Source organism: Branchiostoma floridae, chromosome 13 (assembly GCF_000003815.2).
Source record: "Branchiostoma floridae strain S238N-H82 chromosome 13, Bfl_VNyyK, whole genome shotgun sequence".
In the NCBI taxonomy this organism is placed as follows: domain Eukaryota; kingdom Metazoa; phylum Chordata; class Leptocardii; order Amphioxiformes; family Branchiostomatidae; genus Branchiostoma; species Branchiostoma floridae.
In genome coordinates, this window is record NC_049991.1 from 5,749,957 (window position 1) to 5,773,666 (window position 23,710).

General features: G+C 42.1%; 2 protein-coding genes and 2 long non-coding RNA genes across 4 annotated transcripts; 3 read left to right on the forward strand and 1 right to left on the reverse strand.

Moving 5' to 3' along the window:
• Positions 1–117: 117 nt before the first annotated feature.
• On the forward strand, positions 118–20,348 carry LOC118429381 (gastrula zinc finger protein xFG20-1-like; the record flags this gene model as incomplete). The annotated part of the gene is made up of 14 exons (XM_035839861.1): positions 118–293; positions 981–1,298; positions 1,698–1,790; positions 2,798–2,966; positions 4,380–4,485; positions 9,953–10,073; positions 13,583–14,029; positions 14,509–14,630; positions 15,413–15,619; positions 16,554–16,739; positions 17,535–17,640; positions 18,786–19,003; positions 19,427–19,625; positions 20,299–20,348. Coding segments are annotated over exons 1-14 (2,412 nt in total), but the record flags the coding sequence as incomplete, so codon positions are not given.
• On the forward strand, positions 4,817–6,349 carry LOC118428866. The gene is made up of 2 exons (XR_004832696.1): positions 4,817–5,553; positions 6,097–6,349. It is a non-coding gene; the product is annotated as an uncharacterized LOC118428866 (long non-coding RNA).
• On the reverse strand, positions 6,027–9,750 carry LOC118428865. The gene is made up of 3 exons (XR_004832695.1): positions 9,501–9,750; positions 8,137–8,177; positions 6,027–7,314 (listed from the first exon to the last, which is right to left on the reverse strand). It is a non-coding gene; the product is annotated as an uncharacterized LOC118428865 (long non-coding RNA).
• On the forward strand, positions 20,317–23,194 carry LOC118428864. The gene is made up of 3 exons (XM_035839105.1): positions 20,317–20,447; positions 21,420–21,509; positions 22,196–23,194. The coding sequence occupies exons 1-3, from the start codon at positions 20,358–20,360 to the stop codon at positions 22,544–22,546; spliced, it is 531 nt and encodes a 176-aa protein (XP_035694998.1). The 5' UTR covers positions 20,317–20,357; the 3' UTR covers positions 22,547–23,194.
• The last annotated feature ends 516 nt before the right edge of the window (positions 23,195–23,710 follow it).

The window sequence follows — 23,710 nt, forward strand, 5'->3', positions numbered from 1 at the left end:
AGATTGAAAATCTGACTTCTAAAACCACATCGCTTTCATCAAGGATGTTATTGGTTTCATACAATGCAATGTTTATGAAGCCCCCTTGCTGCTGTTATACACTGAATCACTAGGCGGCGCTCCTGATTAATGTGCGCTGTGGAGCTGCGCGTTGAGCGTCCGTTTGGCGGCAAGTCGTAATCACCGCCATCTTGTCTTCACGTCGTTCTCCCTTGTTTGCGGCATGAGCGCCCAAACTTCCGCAGAAGCGGCGGATTCAAGCTCCACAACAAACGCCAACTCAACACGAGATGGTAAGGAACGTTTTAGGATCACTATCGTGCAATTTACAGTCGTGGATCGTTAGAGAATGGTGCTTGTACGCCCTCGAGCTCCGCGGTCATACAGCGACAGGAGGTGGTGATTTTTTTTGGCAAGGAGGTCGCAATCGGCGAAGTGGCGGGCTTTTCAAAAATGTTCAGAAGTAAAAGTTTGCTCGTCCTAGCGCTTTTCATGCAGTAGACACACTTGTCGGTGTTGATCTAAAAAGTTTGATAAAATGTAACCCGATTAGATGGCTATTCAGTGTGTTATCAAACTGAGGTGGGGAGGGGAGAACTTTTCCGGGTTTTCGGAAAACCATGTCCAGTCCGGACAGCGGAAAACACCGTCCAGTCTGGAAAGAGGGTCTGCATGGGATATATAGTTGTTATACAACAACATTCTTTTAATCTTATGCACAGAAACAAGTTATAGTGTGACACAATGACATACAAAACTGAAAGATTATCCATCATTGTTTCTTTCAAGATAATTAGCAAGTTGCACACAAGCTGTTTTTTTTTTCAATGCTTTCATTTTCACTTTACCATTTTGTTTAAAACCTCCACCACCAGTCATACTAGGGCACCTCACTCCCTGGGTGTAATGTCCCTCAAAGTTCTTGGCCCAGTATTGAATAGGTGTAGATGTAGATTTACATGTAACAATTGTACCTTTAGCAGGTAACACCAGTGGAGCCATTGACAGCCACAGATGTGGCACATGTGGGCAGGAGTTTCGGGGCCTACCAGAGTTCCTCCAACACAAGCTCAACACAGTGGCCTGTCGTGACTCCGAGCTCAGCGATTGGTGGGAACAACAGAAGAAGACCCTGCTAGCACAGGGACAGGACGCTACGGAAAAGACACAAGATGAAAGTAGTGGAGATGCTGTCCATTCTGAGGCAAGCACGGGGCCGGGAGATACCACTGATGACATGGAAGAGGGGGAGGTCCGTGCAGGGACTAAAGAGAGAGGAGACGCGATGCCAGGACAGGGTAGGTTTCTTTCAGCGATTGTGATTTCATTTACTGTATTATTAAAGCTAATACGTAATATTTGGACAATACAAAAAGTAGATTGTCCTGCCATTTCTTTACATAGTAAGCTAAATCTACCCTTTAGCATTGAATACCAAGGCTCAGTGAGAGAAGTTACAACATCAGTGCATCATACAAACATGTCTACAAACTGTGATCTTCCTACATGGACCTCCATGCTTCGTAACGAAACATCCATATACACCACAAATGTAGTATTTTTCAAATTTTCTTCTGACGTTAAAAAGAGGTGTATTATGGAAACAATAGACTTCAGAAACTTTAAAGGGAGGACTGCGATACAAAAGTACTAACACACACAGTCAAGTAAATGTGTCTTATATCTCTTTACTATAGCTCCGTCCTCAGAGGATGACCCGTCTGACATACCTCAGGGTTCTGTAACGTCTGTGGATGGGAGGAGGTCAGCAAGGCATGCTGCTAGGCAAGGTAGGTTCATTCATCCATCTAGCCATCCATCCTTTCATTTATCCATCCCATTATCCATTCATTCCTTTCATCCATCCATCCATCCATCCAACCTTCCCTTTATAACCATTCAACTCTTTCCTCCATCCTTTCATCCATTCATCCATTTTCCGTCTTCTCCATTCATCCAATCTTCCCTCCATCTTACCTTCCATCCCTCCCTCTATCCATCCATCCATTCATCCATCCATCCCTTCATCCATCCATCCCTTTACCTTTCCATTCCTTTATCCATCCTTTCTTCCCTTTATCCATCCAACCATACTTTCCTTTCCTCCATCCTTTTATCCATCAATCCATTCAGCCATTTTCCATCTTCTCCATTCATTCAATCTTCCCTTCATCTTACCTTCCATCCCTCCCTCTATACATCCATCCATTCATCCATCCATCTCTTCATCCATCCTTTCTTCACTTTATCCATCCAACCATACTTTCCTTTCCTCCATCCTTTTATCCATCAATCCATTCAGCCATTTTCCATCCTCTCCATTCATCCAATCTTCCCTCCATCTTACCTTCCATCCATCCATCCATCCATCCCTTCATCCATCCCTCATCCAATAATCCATTCTTCCATCTTTCCCTCCTTCACCATCCATCCCCTCCTCCAACAATCCATTCATTCATTCTTCCATCTTCTCCATTCACCCCTCCATCCATCCGTCACTTCTATCCATTCATTCAACCAACCTTCCCTCCATCTATCCCTTCATCCAACAATACATCAAGCCATTCTTCCACCCATTATCCATCCATTCCTTTCATCCATCCATCCATCCTTCCCTTTATATCCATTCAACTCTTTCCTCCACCCTTTCATCCATTAATCCATTCAGCCATTTTCCATCTTCTCCATTCATCTAATGTTCCCTCCATCTTACCTTCCATTCCTCCCTCTATCCATCCATCCATCTACCCACCCATCCATCCACCTATTAATTCAGAGCTTTCTTTTGTTTCCTTAGCACTGGAGGCTTCAAAGAAGCCCGCTGGAACATCCTTGGATGAAGACGATAGGCCGTTGACCTCCAAGACGAACACATGTGCCATCTGTTCTAAACACTTCCAGAACTCCTACTACCTGCACAAACATGAGCTGAGCCACAAGGAGGGCAAGACTGTGGAGTGTAACAAGTCAGTACTATTAGTACTACATGTAGTTACTAGTATCCATTATCCATCAACCAGTACTCAAACAACAGGAGCTGATTTGCATCATTTGCATCAACCTTGTCCTGGCATTGTCTTCCTTTTGTTTCCAATTGGACTACATATACGTAATTTGTGGACACAAGATGTAAATAAGAAGGTGAAGAGTTTATCTCTCGAATATCTACCGTCATTTTGCTCAAAATTACGAAATCAACATAATTTTTTCCGGCATACAAGCGGAGTTGTGTTTGTCTTTGTTGTGGTTCATTTAGTTATTCCCACGGCAGTGCGAGTCAAGCGTATTTTTCTACATGTTCGTTTAGCCACCGACTTAAAAAAGTTTTTATTAGATTTATTACCGCACGTAAATTGTATAATATCGGAACATATAATCATGTAAAGCTTGTAACTGGAATCTGTGCGATCTTTTGCTGGTTATTTAGTCAATTAGTGATGTTATAGATTCAAACAGTTGACATTCCATTCGTTCAAAACGAATAAGTGACCCAACTTCGGACTGTTGGATACTTCCGACTATTGCATAAAATGCGCTGACAAATGAGCTATCCAAATAAGCGGATTCCACTGTACTTAAAACTAATTCATCTCCCTTACCTGATATCAAGTCATACTTAGGCACTAAAACTATAAAACCTGCTCTTCAAGTGATCTGCTCAGTGTCACTGAAGATAGTGGAATGATGCTACCTGAAACGCCTGACCATTTACAAAATCATATCCAATGGCTTGAGTAGTGGTGCGTACCTGAACTCATATTCAGGTTCAGGTCCGGATTCAGGTTCAGGTCCGGACTTTAAGTCATCATTGCATATTATGTGCACTAGAAATTTTTCTTTTTTTCAGGGGAGGGGGTGCATATAAAATTGCATGTTAGCATTAATGGAAATGCAATGTAAAAAAATACATGCAAATTATAAATTATCCTGTATACAGCCAGTGTAAACACAATGTTTTTTGTCTTTTTCCAGTGCAAATTTCACTGTCTATGGAAGGTTTTAGATGGTTTAGAAAAAAAAAAGGAATACAAGTGACAGATAGCTTGTTGTTGCAAGTCCGGACTTGGCTCCGGACATTTAGGTTTTTTTTGGACTTGGACCTAAACATTTTTAGGTCCAATTCCAAGTCCGGGCTTTAGGTACGCACCACTAGGCTTGAGTAACTGCTTTTTGTTGTATCTTATTACCTGAATGTCTAACCTTCATCAGCAAAGTGCACTAGTTACGCTGACCTCTCAATCTCTTGTCTGTTCAAAACAGATGTTAAGGAAGGAAGATCTAGTCCTTATGATTGATGTTAATACATACATTGTATACTGTATTGTGAGTACCTGTAGAATTGACCCATCATTATCTATATATCCTACCTTTGTGTCCAGGTGTAACAAGTTCTTCAGACGACCGTCAGACTTGCGTGCACATCAGCGCAGTCACAGGAGTACCCGGCCGTTTTCATGTGAAGTGTGCGGCAAATCCTTTAAACAGGTCTGTTAGGGCTATATTCAACAGGGCTCAAAATACTGGGTGTATATGCTTTTTTTGTGTACCCGAAATTGGAGCTGTGCACCAAAGTTTTAACTGTAGGTTCACCTACACTTGCATAGGGTTACATGTACATGAAGGTTCTATTTTACCCTGGTATACAGCATATTCTTGAAGTTATATGTATGTGCCAGAAAAAAAGGGTAAAACTTGTTAATATTACATGTACTTGTTTAAGATTCTGATGTGAGCTATAGAATTTCATATGCAAGTTCTACACCCCAATTTTTTTTCTGCACCTGAATTTTTGGATGCCCCAATATTGCACCTATTTCTTAAAGGGGGATTCCACTCATGAAACGGGTATTTTTCCCATATATATTACACTCTTCGGAATACAAATGCACCCGACTTTTGACTAAATCACCACGACTGACTTTTCGACCAAACACTGTTCTAAACCTATGAACCCCCATACGGGACCGCTTCCAATTCTCGGCTTTGACCTGACGTCACGGGTTTTCCAAATATGGGCATCCGCACAGATCAAAACACGAAGCAGACGACAAAGTGTCATGGCGGACTCAGGCGGCCGTGGCTCAGACTAGTTCGACCCAGACGACATTATGCCATACGCATATGAGCCTGAACGTGATTCTGGAGAGTCGGAGAGTAGCGATGAGAACAATCAGCCTGCAGAAGCCTTTGCTGGAACCGCCACGCAACCAGGGGCGGCATGGGATGGCCGGGATTACGAGACGGAGGGTTGCATGCATGCTAGCGCCAAGAAGCATATGGTGCAGATGCGATGACTACAACTGCAGCCTACAGTGTGTGACTGTGAGTGTATGTGTTGCCACGACCTTCGTGAGCTGACAGATCCCGTGGACCACAGCAACCCCAATCACGGCGGTATGGGTGTCGGGAGCGGCCGTAGCCAGCTGAAATGCGTCAAGCTACACGAGGAATTCCATCCCGTCTCATGAGGTCTGCACTGAAAACTGCACTTATATTATCTACAGTGACAAAATGACTTGGACTGGAAGATGTCAGGGAGCCATTGAGAAATAGGTAAATGTAGATTTTGTGTTTCTGTTACATTTATTTTGCACGATCTGTGTGTGGGGTCGCACGATGGTGAGCTTACGGAAACATAGCCACATGTGGTCGAATTTGTGACCTGTATATAAATCTATTAGCAGGACTCGAAATACTGTTTTTTTGTATACCTGCACTGGTGCATTTAACATTGAAAATTACCTGCACCAGACAAATTTTACCTGCACCATTCTGAACTTAGTAAGTATGAATCATACTAAAAAATTTTCAGGAACCTTTTTTCACTACAGTATATTACCTGATATGTTGTGCACCTAAAAGTTTTTAAACCTCGTTTCCGGTACTTTTTGTGTGAAGAAATTGACAGTTTTGTGATAACTTGTGCCACCAATTTAGTGTGAAAAGTTGGAAATTTTTGGAGGGGGGCTGTTAGGGCAATACCAAGATCTGAAAATAACCTGATTGAAACAAAATGGCAAGCAGTGTACTTGTTGCAATCTTTTAATACCAAAAAAATATAACATTACAATTTACATGCATTTTTGTTTCTCCCAGAATCTTACAACTGTCAGCGTACAGACAGTTTTCGTGCTGGGTCCACAAGAATCATCTTGGGAGATCAGTGCGGTGCATGGTTCCAGCCTGTGCAGTCACCAAAATAAGACAGACCTATCCCTCTAAAGATGAGACTAATTAGGACATTTTCCTAGTAAGATATTTCGCCACCACATGTTCAATTGCTAAATTGATCTGACGTTAAACCAGAGAGTGATCTATAAATCTGTATTCTACTAACTTTTTACTGTTAGGGTTATCCATTCTTGTTAAGCTTGGGGTTAGAATTAGAATTAGGGTGAGGCTTTACTGCTAAAATAAAACAATCTTGATAACAGTGTTACACAGTTTCCACATTATTTGCACTATAACAGGTGCATTCAACCAAATGCAGACATCTATCTACCTCACCTGTATAAATTTATCTACCTATCCATGCTTTATACAACAGGCCAAATAGAAACCTTGAACATATTAAGTATCCTTATTTTCATATTCCTTTGAACTAGATATACAGCAAGAAAGACATGTATATTATATCAATATACAATTACATTTCTGTGTAATTTTCAAAAATAGGCAGGGAAAACTTTGGTGGACACACATATATTGACAATGTTGTAAAACAGCATTTGTTTCTGACATATGTAGGCAGGATATTTATGAATAAAATGATCCACTGGATATACAATGGGAACTTGTCCTTATTAACATAATAATATAGCCTGTCATATAAAATCAGTATATCAGGATCTACCTGGATTTAACCTGAAGTATATGGGCTACTGCCAACATGTTCGAGTTGCATGTTCATGAATTAATATTTATATTTTCACATTTCTTGTGTCTTAGAGAAATAGCAGCAGCAGTTTTGAAACGTTCAAAACAGAAACTACATGTAGTTTTGTCATATAAAGCATGTATGCTATAAAAAACAACAAAAATGAGAAAACATGACCATGAAAACAGTAGAGTTCCAAACAAGACTTATTTACTAGCCTGTAAACCTTGAACGGTACTGTGCAATTGCAGTTTTATTGTCTGGCCTGGAAAGTCAGGCTTTTGGAGCACATAGCCACCATAAAACTCCCGACGCCTGTGTATGACAGCCTTCAACACCTTTCTTTTTGAAAGTGCAGTCCTGTTTCTTCTCATAGATGTTTTTGACCACATAGTCTCCTAGCCTCTTACTGTAGTCCAACCGCTGCCTTAGGTCAACTGCAAAGAATATATTCTGAAGTCAACAATGTTCTTGTGATTAAGATATTCATTGATGACAAAATAATACTAGGCCACATTTGCATCTATGTTAAAAATGACAATCATGAATAACAAGAGAGGCTGAAATTTACAAACTCCATATCCCTTTCCATGCAAAAACTGACTCTTCCATGTCAACCTTTTGCTGAAATCGACCATACATGAACTATTAGTATGATCTTAGTATTACAAGTTATACAACATCACCCAACTCCAAGATGGCTTTTCTGAATATAACATCCATCAAGCATGCAAGCAAGCAAGAATGGCTTCTGGGCTGCCTACAAAAGAATATATCACTTATAACAGTGCTTAGCACATTTCTGCACCCAATATATATTAGTACTGTACTGACTATTAATAATTCTTAAATCGGATATTTGAAAGGTTTTAAATATAGATTTACACTGGCTACTATACAGTATAGTAGCCACATATTCTTTTACATGCCAAAACAGAGAACATTTCTTATATTAATTTCAGAGTCACTCCCAGGAAAGAAGCAATTATAAGCTTGTCATCAGATTAGATTTTGCATGCACTACAAAATCTGTTAGTGCAATAAATATTTTGGTTTGACTTTGAGGTATACCAGTGCCTAGTCCATTAGCCCAAATCATACACTTCTGTCAATCTTTTTTACCAGAACAAGTAATCTTACCAAACATATCATGTCCCTTGACAAATCCAGTGTTGTCATTTTAAGAAATAAATATACATACATGTAAGTAGGCACATGAGGACACTTTTCTACTAGTAATGAAATTAAAAATTAATTACCTTTTGACTTGGGCTTTTCCTCGACCACGTCCTTCTCTTTTCTATCAAACAAAAACAGAAGTGGCAGTTATGCACCAGTTCATGCATAATTTTAAAGACATGGAACTCTATGAGTACTATGACATTATTTGCATGCTATGGAATTCTGCAAATCCTGCACTTCCGGTGGTGTCTGCTATCTTAGCCAACCTTGGGAACAATTTCTTGTAAATTGTACAACTACAGGCAGTCGAGTGACTACCAGACATTTTGGAATGTACACAAAAAGTTTGAAGACCGTAGTTTTTGGGGATACAGAGATGTTAGCACTTGAATACAATGTAAAAGTTTGGTAATCGTATGTCAACAAAATTATGGCGTGGCCGCGAACACTTCTGAATGCAAGGCCGATTTTGGGGCCCGATTTCTCGTAAACGGTACAACTACGAGCTTAACAAAAGCAGTCGAGTCACTATCAAACATTTAGAAATGCACACAAAAAGTTTGAAGACCTTAGCTTTTCAGGATGCAGAGATATTAGCACTGTAGTAAACTAGGTCATCACATGTCAACAAGAAATGGCGTCGCTAGCCGAAAACACTCTGAATGCAAGGTCAATTTCAGGCCCAATTTCTCGTAAACGGTATAACTACAAATTTAACGAAAGCAGTCGTGTTACTATCAAACAGTTAAGGAATGTACACAAAACGTTTGAAGACCTTAGCTTTCCGGGATGCAGAGATATTAGCACTGTAGTGAGAGCTGAAAGTAGTCGCTTGTCGCCATACACGTGCATGTGACGTATGTCAAAACAAAAAATGGATAGCCTCAATACCAGACTGACTACGCTGGTTTCATAAGGAGAATAATTTGCCAAAGGCAAGGGTTTGCTACCAGAGAGGTTGGTCGGCCGTGGAGGGGAAATGTGAATCTAATCGTGGACTGACTCGCTTGGCCAATTCCCGATTTTTTTCCCGAATTGTACGATCCACGCAACCCCGTAGCAAGGCCTGGTGGAGGCTAAAAATGACGCCGCTAACAGTAAACACGCTACTTTCCTGGTCAGTTTCGGGCCCAATATCTCGGTACGCTGAGTGAGTGAGAGCAAACCGAAAACGGTAAAATTACTATCGGACATTTAGGAAGGTACACAAAAAGTCTGATGCTCAGCGTACCTCGGAATACAGAAATTTGGCAACTTTTTACGGACCATTCTGCTATCTAAAAATGACTATCTACATATTGGTAGATCGCTACAGAATGGCCCGCAAATAATGATTGGAACGCGTTTGCCTACCAGTTCTGATAGAGGTTGTGCACACATATTTAGTCTAGCCAAAAAAGCATCCTGAGCATCTAACATCGAAATTTATGCCAGTACCAACCTTTTCAACTGGAAGAGTCCTTGGCGGCTTCGTCGATCCAGCCCGTCCGTAACACACCATGCGCATTGAATTCTGGGATTGTTGGTAAGGGACCAGCGGGGAATTCAAGAAGTCGATCGCTATAATGCACGCCCTGCGTTCAGGCTTCAACTCATGGTACATTTGACAAAACAAACTTGATTCAAGCATAACAATTTATTCTCTGATGATTTATGATACCCGCTTCTGGAGTGGAATGCCCCTTTAAAATGAATATCAAGCCCTGTTTGAGACTTCCATGTGTGGCTATGTATGACTGTTACAATTTGCCCCCCTAAAATTAAAAAAGTATTTTTTCTAAGGCATTTTGGATGATCAATTTTGATATATTTTGCCTTTGCCAGAAATAAGTATTTTGCTTTTTAGTTGCTTTTCTACTGAGGTTTTCACACACTTTTTGTTTTTATTATCAGCAACAAGTACTGAGAGCCCATCTGAAGACTCATGCAGACAAGAGAGAATTTAAGTGTTCTAGGTGTGGAGACGAGTTTAAGACAAAAGGGTCGCTGAAGAGGCACGAGCGTAGGCACACAGGTGATAAGACAATATTATCAATAACATTATGATGACTATTATTATTGACAGTCTCTCATACGGAGCATTAACCCCGGAGTGCGGACTATACAATATGCCTTGGGGAGGCTCTGCTATACTGGGCTGAGGTTGCCATTTTTGTGGTTATGGTCTCTAACCAGCTGTCAGCCAATCAAAGGATCAGATTTATCTTTCAACATCTAGGCAATTCTCTGATTGGCTGACAACTGGTTAGAAGCCATGTCCACAAAATGGTTGTTGCCAGCCCAGTTTAGCTAAGTCCTCCAAGGTGTATTGTAGATTTAGCAGGTGAGGCTCTGCAAGGGAGAATGAGGATTGTAGTACTACATTAATGCAGAATTTTTTCTATTGTATATGCATTCTGCTATGATTAAAGCAGAAGCCAGTGTATTGTATCTTTACCTGCATGTATGCAGGTATGGTTTTGATGCTGGTGGGAACTTTTCGGTAGCCGGGGATGTAGGGCGCTGTATCTCGTGAACGGATGGTGCGAGCACGACGATTTTTGGTACGTGGGTTGGGGGTGGTAGCCTAACACTCAGGTTTGATTTTGGGCCTCCTGGCGTTTGAACTTGACATTGCAGGTGGCATTTTTGGTGTTTTTGGGGCACTTTTGGCGCTGTGTGTCCGGAACGATACGCGCGATTGCGACGATTTTTGGTGCATGGGTGGGGGGTTGTTGCCTGTTGCCTAGGATTGACTTTGGGCCTTGTCGCGCTTGAACTTGACCCAGCAGGTCGAATTTTGTGTCCGGGAGGGGTGTTTCCGGAGTTATATCTTCTGAACGGCTGGTGCTGGCACGATGATATTTGGCACATGTGTCGGCGGTGGCTGAATAATGCTCAATTTTGATTTTGGCGCCCTTGGTGCTTGAACTTGACATTTTAGGTTACCTTTTGTGCGGGCACGGGGCGTGCGCTGTATCTCCGGAACGCAAGGTACCATTGTGTTGCTATTTGGTACGTGAGTTGTTTGTGGTGTCCTGGTGGTCAGGTTTGATTTTGGGCCTCCTAGTGCTTGAACTTGATACTGTATAGGTTGACCCTGTTTTTGTGTGGTTGGGGCATCCTCCCAATATCTGCTTGGTTTTAAAAACAGATTATGGTTGGGTGTAGAACCATCATCTGGCCTGGGCCACCTTCAATGTATCAGGTTACTTAGTGGCACTGACAGTTTGCCAGATGACGGGAGTGTACAAGATTATATATCTGTTGGTCAGGTATAATTGGAGTTTGCTTATTACTCTTTGTGGTGTTTCTAGAGCTGTATAGTACTGAGTTTTAAGTTTCGGTACAAGTTCCTTTACCCTGTTGGCAATCATGGTTGAACTTGAACTTAAACAGAAGAAGATGCAATTTTCTAATGTGGAGGAGAACTGTATAGAGTGTGGGCATAAGAGAAAGGTATGTGTATGATTTGTCCTGTGTTTCTTTTTGTTTCTTTGGTAATGCCATTTCCATACTGTATACAGGTAATTTGTTGTTTTGGGCTAGTCATATTCGTTTGGTTTTTGGGCCTGCTTAATCTATGGTAGGGAACAGGCAGGGTTAAGTGGTGGAGGCTTAGCTTTGTTCTGTTTTAAATTCAGTATCGTTTGTTGCATTTTGTCGCGGCAAATATATGATGAAATTCCCCTTCTAAGCAACTGCTCATTGGTTTGCGGGGATGTTTGCTGGGTGTTTGCTCTGACTACAACAGCTTCTGAACTTTTCAAAGCTTCCATTGCCAGCAGCTTGCCATCTATAAATGGGAATGACAAGGACATTTTTCATAGTAAATTATGCTGTTAAATTTGGCTTAGATACTACAGGAGATTTAGGTTTGGGTTGGATGGATTGAATGAAAATATCATACCACCCTGGGGACTAACTGTTGCTGCTGCATGGGGGCTACCACTATTCATATTGTCTAATGTCTATGGAACTACAGATAAAAGTATCATTGGTCAAATTATGCAAGTAACATTCCGATGTCAAGTGAATAACACCCCAGAAATAAATCTTTAATGAATATCATTGGAAGAACACAAACCAAGGAGACTTAGCAGCTGCATTAGGTCAGTACATTGAAATAGGAAGATATTAGTATATCATGTGACAGAGTAACTACATGTGCATGGGCCATCTGAGACAAAAAAAGGTAGCGTCTCAACAACTTCAAAGTACTGTGGTTGGTTACATACTTAAGAAATCCAAAATAAGTAATGTTCATCCATGTCCAAACTTACAAATTCAGAAAATGGAATTTCAGACTTTTGCATGGTGCACACTCGGGTAAGTTACGGCCTGTGATTCGATGAAGCTTGCCGAGGAGTGAAAAAGGGCGCGGTCCCTCAAGGTTACCAGGGCGATGGAACCGAACATGAAATTCGAACCACTACGTGTCCGCAGTTGACTCCGCTTGACCACAACGTTGCAGAACGGTCCAATGTCATAATGTAACGATACATTGCGAAAACAGTAACTCACTATGTATGGGGCACACTCACCACTTTTGGTAAAACGTCCAAATGCAAACCGTATTAGATATGGATGAAGAATGTATCAAATATTGACATAATTCGATGCCTATGACAAAAAGAGGCCCCCGCGGAAGCCGCATAATGGTACCGTCCGAGCCCCGTTCGATCGAACGGCCGAACCCTTGGGTTGTGAAATGGCGGGAAAACGACAGCGGCGCTGGCAGCGGTTCTGAAGGACCGTTACCATCGCATTTACGGGCTTCGTCCTCGGTGACAACAGTACTTTTGCTGACAATATCGACAAATTCGTATTTATCATCCCTTTTAAAAGAAATTTATCCATCGCTATTTGGTTTCATCATGAAAGGACTTCCTCTAGAGCGGATTATTGACAAAAATTAGAAAAAAACCTCCATTTTACCTATTTTTCACCCCAAAAAAGTTATGATGAATTAATATACAACAAAATAGCGACGGAGAAACTAAATATACTTGAGTTTATCTGTCATCCTGTGAAATATGAGGGTCCAGAACGTTGTCTCCACCGAGGACAGGGCACATGAAATGAACCTAATATTTTTTAACCAAAATGTGTGTTTTTTAACCCCAAAATCTATCATATCAACATAATTTGTCCGGGGTTTTATTTCAGTTAATTACTACTAGCACCTTGTGAAATTTCATTGCAATACGACCATGCTATCGAATTTTACAAGCATGTACCCATTTTACCATGTATACCGCAGTGTCACATGCCGTAATTGACCAGAGCAACCAACAGGGTAAAAAGCTCATTTTTCCAACCACGTACCACAGACAAAAAGGCAAAAATACACAATAGGTCTACAGAAACCCAATACATTTCATGCAGGCCTGAGGTCTACGAACTCTTGTTTCAGTCTGTTGGGTTGTTGTGAATTTTGGTGTAACACACTCACATAAACTTTGGACTTGTATCTATACTATATAGTCTGTCTGCTCTGTTGTTACATTTGTTGAATGCTAGCACGTTTCACGACCTCCCCAGGTGAAAGGCCTTATAAGTGTAACAAATGTGGCCGTGGGTTCTCGGAGTCCGGCGCCCTGCTACGGCACCACAAAGCGCTCATCTCGTGCACAGACAAGGCGAAAACGTCCAACTTCAGCCAGGTCAGGATTCGCCCCGTTGACAACTTCGACGCATCAGAGACTCTTACGCATCACATGACCAGGAGCAGAACAAGGAATGCTGGGAATGTGGCAGCAGAGGATCCTGGGATGGGAGCAGAGGATTCTGGGATGGCAGAAGAGGATGCTGGGATGGCAGCAGGGGATGATGGGAATGGAGAAGCAGGGGATGATGGGATGGAAGAGGCTGAGCCTGTTGCTGTAGAGCTAGGGATGACCTCTGTTGAAGGTCATCTAGAGGGGGTACAAGTTGAGGAAGCTACCACTGCTGCAGAGGGGGAGGAGCCCCTGGACAGTGTTGAGGAAGGTAAGATAGGCTCCAGGTAGTTACAAGATGCTTTTATAATTCTTTAAGTGGCCAGATTGTAACTGATACAGAAAAAATTGAATGGAGAGGATAGCAATGAAAATAGCAACGCTGTCAGGCCTCAAAATTAACTTTTATCCCTATCGTCCCTGAAGTCTCAGAAAACTGAATTCCAAGTTCTGAAGTAAACTTGAATTGTCCAAAATCTTTTTGCAAAAAAAAAAGGCTATAGCTAGTACCTGTCATGTCTCTGGGAGTATGCCTTAGGAAGAGATTAACAAGTTCAGGATTGTATTCACCATGTGCCTACAGACAGGGAAATTTACAATGTACTGGAATTTTCCCAAAGCGCATATCCAACTGTTAATTTCACTTCTGATCCTTTCTGATCTGTTCTTGCCTACATCTACTATGTGACCTTACAAATTAAGTAACAATACAACTCTAATGATAAACACATCACTACTATTTTTGTACAGGGGACAGTGAAGAGAATGAGCAACCCAGCCCTCAGGAGTTACCTAACCAGTGTCGTGTGTGTAAGGTGGTCCTCACAAACAGTCACAACCTGAAACTGCACCTGCTAGCCGCGCATCTACAGGTTGGTTTGTTTGTTTAGGATATTCTATGGATCACATCCTGCTCAGACACAATTCAAGATTCTAGATCTAGATTTTCAAAATAAACATCATAAACGTTGTAAGAAAAGTTGAAGCGATAGAACATGCTTTTACAGCCATCAATTTTTTTTCTGTATTCCAGATCTAGAGGTACAGTTGCAGATTTACCCATAGCTGTATATTCTGCATCAAAATGAAACGTATTTCCAACAGTCAAAAATTGTTACCCACGTTTTTCACTGTCCAACTCCAGTCTTTGTCAAGGAATGCACAATCCACTGCTTCTGTGACATCACGTTATGCAGATAAAACAAGTTACTCGGTAAGCAGTGGATCATATTAAGTAAATTGCAGAAAGCGCGAATACTCCATGTTGTACAAAATAAATTCTGTGTACGCAGGGCTCTAGCCAGCTCGATTTTTTTTTCCGTCAGCCAATTCCAATCGTTGTGAAAACCGCGAAAATTAATTTCTCCTTTGACACTACATAGTAGTAAATGTTGCAATTGAGACCTTGAAAAAAGGGTTTTAATGAGTTTATCGTATGAAAGGGCGCCGACACACATTGTCAGCAATCATAACAATAGCAAAACAAACAGTGTGTGGCTATTACGGCTGTGGACAGCGTCCCCAAGCCGCCTGTCAAGGTTGACGGATTGCTTTAAAAATTTTTCCGTCAGAGGCAGCAAATTTCCGTCAATTGACAGAAAAACGGACGCTGGCTAGAGCCCTGTATGTACGTAATCGTGTGCGTATGTTCCAGGATACGCCGTTCCGCTGTGGTTTGTGCGCGTTTTGCACGGGGGAGCGGTCGGACCTGCAGAAGCACATGTTGATGAAGCACCGGCGGCACCTGGGGGAGGGGCAGTACCTGGACGTGGTGCAGGTGGACGGGCAGGGAAACATCCGGCCACTCCCCAGGCCGCATGACAAGCGCATGCCGGAGATGACCGCTGGGGGGACGGAGGAGGTAGCCTGAGAAGCCTGAGTTCTAGACTAATTTAGCTTGTAAATATTGGGGGTAGCAATAGTTGTAGGGGTGCAGGTGGACGGGCAGGGAAACATCCGGCCACTCCCCAGGCCACACGACAAGCGCATGCCGGAGATGACTGCTGGGGGCACAGAGGAGGTAGCCTGAGTAGCCTGAGTTCTAGACTTGTTTATCTTGTGTATAGTGGTGGTAGCAATAGTTGTAGGGGTGCAGGTGGACGGGCAGGGAAACATCCGGCCACCCCCCAGGCCTCACGACAAGCGCATGCCGGAAATGACCGCTGGGGGCACAGAGGAGGTAACCAGAGTATTCAACTTGTCTGGCTTGTCTGTAGTGAGGTTAGCAATAGTTGTAGTAACTTCATTAGCTTTATAAGGCTAGATCATAGGTTACATGGACAGGAATCGGGGTACAAGATTTTTTCACAGTGTAGGGGGCATATTAGCGTGGCAAAGCCACATGGCAAGCGATGCAGGCATTAGATTTGTAGGAGGGTCTGGCATGGGGGCATCTCCCTTTGAAAAGTTTCTAACTCTCAGAAACTCTATTTCTTGCATTTTGAGGGCCATTTTGTTTGTAAACAACAAAAACCCCATACGCTGGTTGAAACATAGATTAGGTGCCCAGATACATGTAGTGTTGCGTAATCGGCAGTGCCTTGGTCTCAGGCCCAAGAGGTCCCTGGTTCGAAACCTGCCATGTCACCTATCTTGTGCCCTTGAGAAATGCACTTTCCCCACTTCACCTAACAATAAACCTAACTATAAACCTCACTATAATCCTTACAATAAACCTAACAGTGATTCGTAGGAGCTTTCATTTATAGACCAATTGTAGGGCAAGGTAATGGCAAAATTGATCCCCTTGAATTTGTGAAGAAATCTCCTGACAATTTTTTCCTCAATGACATCAGGAAACAGCGGCGGATCTGCTTGGAGAGGCGATGGCTAACTCTGGGATCTCCTCAGATGAGACAGAGATGGTGGATGCTGCCATCAACACAGAGGAGACCTCCCTTGATGGGGGTGGGAACCCTGCAGCAAGCGCCGCCTTGGAACAACTGTTGGAACTGCAGCATATGACAGAGACTACAAGCCAGGTATGCTATAGTATAGAATAGGTATTGTAGGTTTGACATACTGGTAGTAATGTACAATGTACATAATGTAATAGGACAGTGAATCCCATTCAGAATGTCTATAAGATTCACCAATAATGCAACTATGTATTTCAAGCTACATTTAGACACTTTTTGATGAAAAGATTTTGATTTGTTACCCCCATGAGATGTGAAGGAATTGTTTAAGGTGTTTCTGTCAGTCTGTGTTTGCTTCGAGATATTTGTGGTGAGAATAACTTCATGTGGATGGATTGTAATGATTGTAAATGATATCTTTGGTACATGGATAGGGTTGGAAAAAGTCAAGGTCAATTTTTGGCCCCCTAGTGTGTTACAATGATACTGCAACAGAACTTCTGCTTATTTGTATCTTTTGTCCTAGACCAGGGCTCTAGCCAGCGTCCGTTTTTCCGTCAATTGACGGAAATTTGCTGCGTGTGACGGAAAAATTTTTAAACCAATCCATCAACTTTGACGGACAAAAATCTGATAAAAGCTCCTTGGTGGAAGCTACAGGCTGCTTGAGGACGCCGTCCACAGCCGTAAAAGCCACACACTGTTTGTTTTGCTATTGTTATGATTGTTGACAATGTGTGTCGGTGCCCTTTCGCATACGATAATCTCATTATAACCCGTTTTTCAAGGTCTCTGTTCAGTCTCTCTAACTCCTGGAATAGTGTTTTCGCAACAATGGGAATTGGCTGGCGGAAAAAAATGTCGAGCTGGCTAGAGCCCTGTCCTAGACATGCCATGGTCTTGTTGTTTCTATTCTAGCCTCCTGTACACAGCCGTAGAACCCTGCACAAGTGTCCACATGAAGGCTGCAACCGTAGTTTCCGGGGGTCCAGCTATCTCAAACTCCATCTAAGGTCCCATTCAGGTAAGGATATTACTTATTTTCTTAGTGCATTAGAGAAATTTGTACAAGTTCAAATCTATGGAAAGGAGTAGAATTTCCAAAATTTCTGAAATATTTGTGGAAGAAATAGGAGTTATCAAAGATCTCATTCCTACATAAAATAATTTTTGTGAATTTCTTGATGAGTGCCATAACCCTATCTAGGGCTGGGTATCGGTACAGCGTACCGGTACAAAACCGGTTTTTCTTATTGGACCGGTCCAGAAAAAACGGACCTGAAAAAAATAGGTAGACCGGATGTTGGACCGATTAGAAAATTAACAGATTATTTTATCAAGCATTCACACGTTTTGGCGCTTGCAGGTGGAAGAAAATAACAAGAGTGAAGTAGAGTTTCTAGTAATTTCTACAAAGTTTTACAGCCAATCGTACAGGCGCAGTTAGCATTGTAGGATTTTAAAACGCCAGTGTAAGTCTAATACTCCACTGAACAGATTATTTATAGTGAAATGTGCCATTGGTATGAGTCATACTGAATAAGGTCCAGGTTCAGGTCTGGACCTGGACCTGATCCTCTGGACCTGAACCGGACCTGGACCTGAATTTTCTGTACCGGTACCCACCCATAACCCTTATCCATTAGGGGCCAGGGTACTGGTACAGAAAATTCACGTACAGATCCAGTTCAGGTCCAGGGATCAGGTCCTTAACTCCTTGTGGTAGCGGCCACATCTTTGACATGTGTCCATACTAGGGACTGAAAATTTGGTGAATGACTGAAAGTGGACAGCTTGAGACCGTTTGACTGTGGAAATTTGGTAACAATTACTATAAACTTTACTCTACTTTCTTCTTGTTATTCTATTGGACCAGTAAGTCTTCAAACATGTGAATGCCTGCCGATATAACCTATTCATTTTCTAATTGGTCCCAAATCTGGTCCACTGATTTTTATTAGGTCTGTTTTTTTGGACCAGTTCATCAAGAAAAAACATTTTTTTTAAATTAGTGATCCTCCACTATCCTTCAGTGCCAGCTATACATGTATCTCTTCCCGTAAAGGGTCATTCGTCAGATGCTAATCTTTTGAACTTGTGCATGTTTTATTTGATGGTTATCTGTGGAAAGTGTTACACTCAACAAATGACCCTCCTTGACCTTTGCAGGAGAGCGCCCATTCAAGTGCAGTATGTGCGATGGACACTTTGTTTCCCGCGACTCCCTGAAGCGACACATTGTGTCACACACGGACGAACGGAGGTACAAGTGCGGGGAGTGCGGAAAGCTGTACAAGCGTATCTCCCACGTGAAGGAACATCTACGTGTTCACTGTCCGGACAAGCCCTTCCAATGTCCCCACTGTAAAAAACATTACAAGACTCAGGTGAGAAACTCTTCTTTTGAAACATTTATTAAGACATCAGGTAATCTCTACTCTACTTCACTCTAGTTTATTATTAACCGGTAACCCCATAACGTGTGAGCGCCTTCCGATATAATCTGTTCATTTTCTAACTGGTCCATTATCAGGTCTACTGAATTTTTTTTGGTTTCCTTTTTTCAGCCCAATCCAACAAGAAAATACAATTTTGTGCCGGTACCTGTATTCTGTATTGAACTGTTTTGCCCGTTCATTCTAGTGACGCTCAAGAAGAGAGATGGATGTCACTCGAAACGTCTTAAGTAAATCTCCGTTTCTTCTCCAGTTGTAGACATCGAACTGTTTTTAATTAAATCTTCAGATTCTTTTGAAAGAATAGCCCGCACCATTGTATGTGGTTTGAATTATATTCCTCTTCTGTTATAGAGCTCACTTAGAGTCCACCTACGAACCCATGACAACGCCATGCCATTTTCCTGCGAGTTCTGCGATCGAAGCTTTCGCGAGAAGGCGTCGCTGGTCCGCCACCTGAGGACACACACGGGAGAAAAGCCCTTCAAGTGTACGAGGTGCAACAGGGGGTTTGCTGAACATGGAACACTCAGGAGGCACCTGAGAGCAAAGGGTTTGTACATGTGGATGATATTGTAAACTAACATCACAGTTTTTCTGCATTGTAGTCAGTTCTTGTCACCATACATGTATTTGTTCATGGTTTCTGAAGAATAGATACAGAACATTGGGGCTTGAAATATATGGGCGTGTGCACTGTTGTGCTCCCAAATCGGAGTTGTGAAAGTTTTGACTGTTGGTACACTGGTGCACCTACATATTTGTGTTCCTACACATTACATAAGATTTATGCCACGTATACAGCATATTTTTGACATTTTAGTAGTAGTAGTATCTACATGTAATATTTGATTATACTGCTGCGTGGGTCCCTGACACATTTTGCACAACGTGTCCAAGCAGCTCTGTCCAGCTTCACACTGGCAAGGCCACACTCTTTAATACTCTTCTTAACACACTCCTTCCAGTGCTAGATTTCCTTGATCTACCCTTGTAGTATTGTATTAATGTTACATGTTTAAGATTTGGAAACTAGCTACAAGATTTCAGATTGAAACCCTGAAGCACGACAGTGCATCAAAATAGTTTACATTATCTTTACCAGTGTACCTATTCCCCAAAATTGATTAAAGCCCTTGAAATTGAACACTATGAAATGAAGTAGACACTTGACAAAGAAATTATTATAGGCAAAGTTGATGTGAAATGTTACACTGGATTTATAGGTGGATGTCGGATAGATGCAGCAGAGGAGGTCCCCACAGTGTTGGTAGAGTTTTCCTCCATGGTGGCGGATACTCAATCTTACATCATTCAGGGCTCGGAACACGGGCAAGATGGCAGCTCAGATGGACAGACTCAACAGACTATACAGGTGTCACATCTACTCATCTCAGACTTTGAAAAAGTTCACTTTGTTGTATGCGTTTTGAAAAGATTGAATAGTCCTGCCGACAACGCCATTATTAGGTTCGAAATCAAATTCACAAACACACGATCTAGGTACAGTCCATTTTATTCTTCAGGGCATTCTGGGCATTTTGGTGGTGTTGAACGGCTAGACTGGAAACCAGAACATAGCAAGGTCGTAGGTTTCGATTCCGGGAATTCTTCCAAGGCATTGTGCCCTTAATTTGGAAAAGCACTTAACATGACTTTCTCCACTCCATCCTGACTGTTGTAAAATTGGGCACCTGACTGTGGCTTGGGAGTCTAGATTGAAGGCGGTGGAAGGAAAGGGATGGGCTCCACCTTCCAGAACACCTTTCTCATGCGACGGCCATGATACATCTAAAACGAGTTCAATGTGGCAAACAAAAGACTGATTAGCATTTCAGCCAATGATAACCTGCCAATTAGGAATTAGTGACCAATAAGTGAATGGCTGCAAATCCATCAAAAATTTGCATTATTATGTTTTTGTTTTGCATCTCTTACGGGACTATGAGATCAGTCTACACTAGTGCATAACACTACTTGTAATATTTATTATTCTATCTTGTATTATAAAAAATTGTGTGGTTTGGGGGAAAACTAAATGGGACCTGATTTCAGAAATAAGTTTTGTCTGTTTGCCTCATTGACCTCATCTTCGATCTGTCATGGCCGCCGCGTGAGAAAGGTGTATACCATGCCCTAGCTGCACAGTACACTAGATAACAACCTATTTTATCTTTGACCCCAAGAAAAGTCATTTGGCTATCTTTACATTTACATGTAACTCTGCTTTTTTCGATACTAATCATATCTCCCGTGCAACTTGCTGACTAGCTGACATGGTTTAATTTATTCACGGTTGCCTTGGCAATGATTAGAGTTCCTAATTGTGATTGGTCCATTGTTGTAGGTGATGGGAGGTGTGACCAATGACCAGATAGTGGAGGCCCTGAGAATGGCCCAGGCCAGTGGGGAAGTCCAGGAGGTCCAGGTCCAACAGGTGAGAACTTGACTGTGTTGATGTTCACTTTGAAGCCTACAAATCCTAACAGCTGTGACAAACTTTTAATATGCAGTTACAGTAGAGTTTAGTATGTGTGCATGGTTCGAAATACCAGGTAGCCCAGTTACAGCGTGCAACTGCACTTGGTTTGGCAACGTCAGATTGCGTAGTAAGCTAACCAGTTTCGAGGCTAAGACTGCAAGTGTGTGCATCTGTGTGTGCAAGCAGCCTGTTGTTGTGTGCACGTGATTCATAATCAAGGTTCCAACACCAAATCATGTTTCAGGATAAAGACTGGAACTTATTGACTGAGGTATCATACTGACTTTCAAATTGAAGAGCTTTCTTTTAAGTTACCACCCTGATGTTCTTTAATCTCTCACTGGTTTCCAGCCGCCCGGCATTGCTTTTCCATTGAATGTTCATGGGCAAACTACCTTTTGGTTCACCATTGATGCCCACTGGGCAGACTGCCTATAAAAATTATTTAGAACCTTGACCCTCTTTGCGTAACTCCATAATTCTTAGAGAAAAAAAATATCTAAATGGTTGCTTCACTTTGCTAAAGGTTAAAGGCTGTCTTTCTTTAAAATGTCTACATTTGTTTATTCTGAAGCTATATTGACTTGCTTCTTGTTAATGGTTCAATGTTTAAACTGATTGTGTTGCACAATCCCACCCAGGGGGAAGCCATGGATATATCGGATCAGCACGGGGCCTCTGTTGTCGTAACCAGCGAGGTTGTTCACATCGACCCCTCCGTTATCATGAGTACGTCCTCCGCCACTGACCTCCACAACCTCCCAGCAACAGCAGAGATGGTGCCACAGGTCACGGTGTCAGAGGTCATGGGTCAAGATGGAGGTCAGGTCACAGTAGCAGAGGTCATGGGTCATGCTGAAGGTCTGGACCAGGAAGTCACCACTGTTGGGGACTCAGCCAGTGGGATGGTCAACATGGTCAAGCTGGCCCCTACTGTGGACGATAGCAACATGCAGACAGACATAGAGACAGTCGTAGTGGAAATGCATTGAAAACTTTACTTTGCCTGTGTTGCATTTCCTGCGGCTTTCAGATCTACATACTAGCAAGTTGTAATTGTAATCATTCTGAATGTTTGTTTTTTCAAAGCTTTTTTAAAAAAAAACTTTGGGGGAAGACTGGGCAAAACTGTGTGAGAGCTTCTTGCTAAAGAGAATCTTTGTCATGCTACTTTTGGTAGACGATAACTGAATAAGACCATAGCATTTTTTTTGTAGAAGCCTATAGTTCATGACGATACAATACAGATTGCAAGACGTTTTATTATTGAAAATGTGTTTTTTAGAATAATGGCGAAAATGCATGTAACAAGAATTTTTGTGTGGCTATTTCTTCTCATGTTATCAAGGATAGGGAACAGCTAAGTTAGTGTAGCAAACAGTGAAGGTTAAATAGCAATATGCATGTCAGAAGAAAATAGAGTAGAAGAAAGTTAGCCCTCTAATACCGATTTTCATGTACATATCTGCAAGATGGGGAAAGCCTAAAAATCACACAGACGATATTGTAGAAAACATCTCAACACACATCTCATAGCCATCTATTACTATTTTGATGATAACTGTATGATGTACGATATGTAATAACTGTAAACATGGAGATATTTGAACACCAAACATTGAGTTGCCGTTAGATATGCATGTAAGATTAAGTGTCTTCTGAGGAATTCTTCTAAAGAGTTCTTCTCAGAACTATCAATGATGTCAAAGTCAGTTGGCATCTGCTGTCCGCTCGCGTTCCCATCCGCTCCTTGGACATGCCCGTAGCCAGGATTTTGGTTGGGGGGTTCTTTTTAATACCTGTGGGACCATTGAGCGCAGCAGGCACGAGACTCAATCCTAGGGTTGGGGGGTGTCGGGGGCATGCTTCCCCGGAAAAATTTGAAATCTTGACCCTCTGAAACGCCATTTCCTGCATTTTGACGGGCAAATTTCGCTGGCTACGTTTAATGACACTAACCAGGCTTTTGGCAGTCTTTGAGGTGAGGGTGACTCCCCCAACGTATTTTCATGTCCGAAAAAGCAGACCTTTGAGCGTGAGTGTGGGTTCTTCCGAATTCGACCGCCATCCCAACCCCCTCCCCTGCTACCCTGCTACCGTCATGTTGGCTACCACCCTCTATACCTCCCTGTATTTGATGAAAGAATTCACAAGTA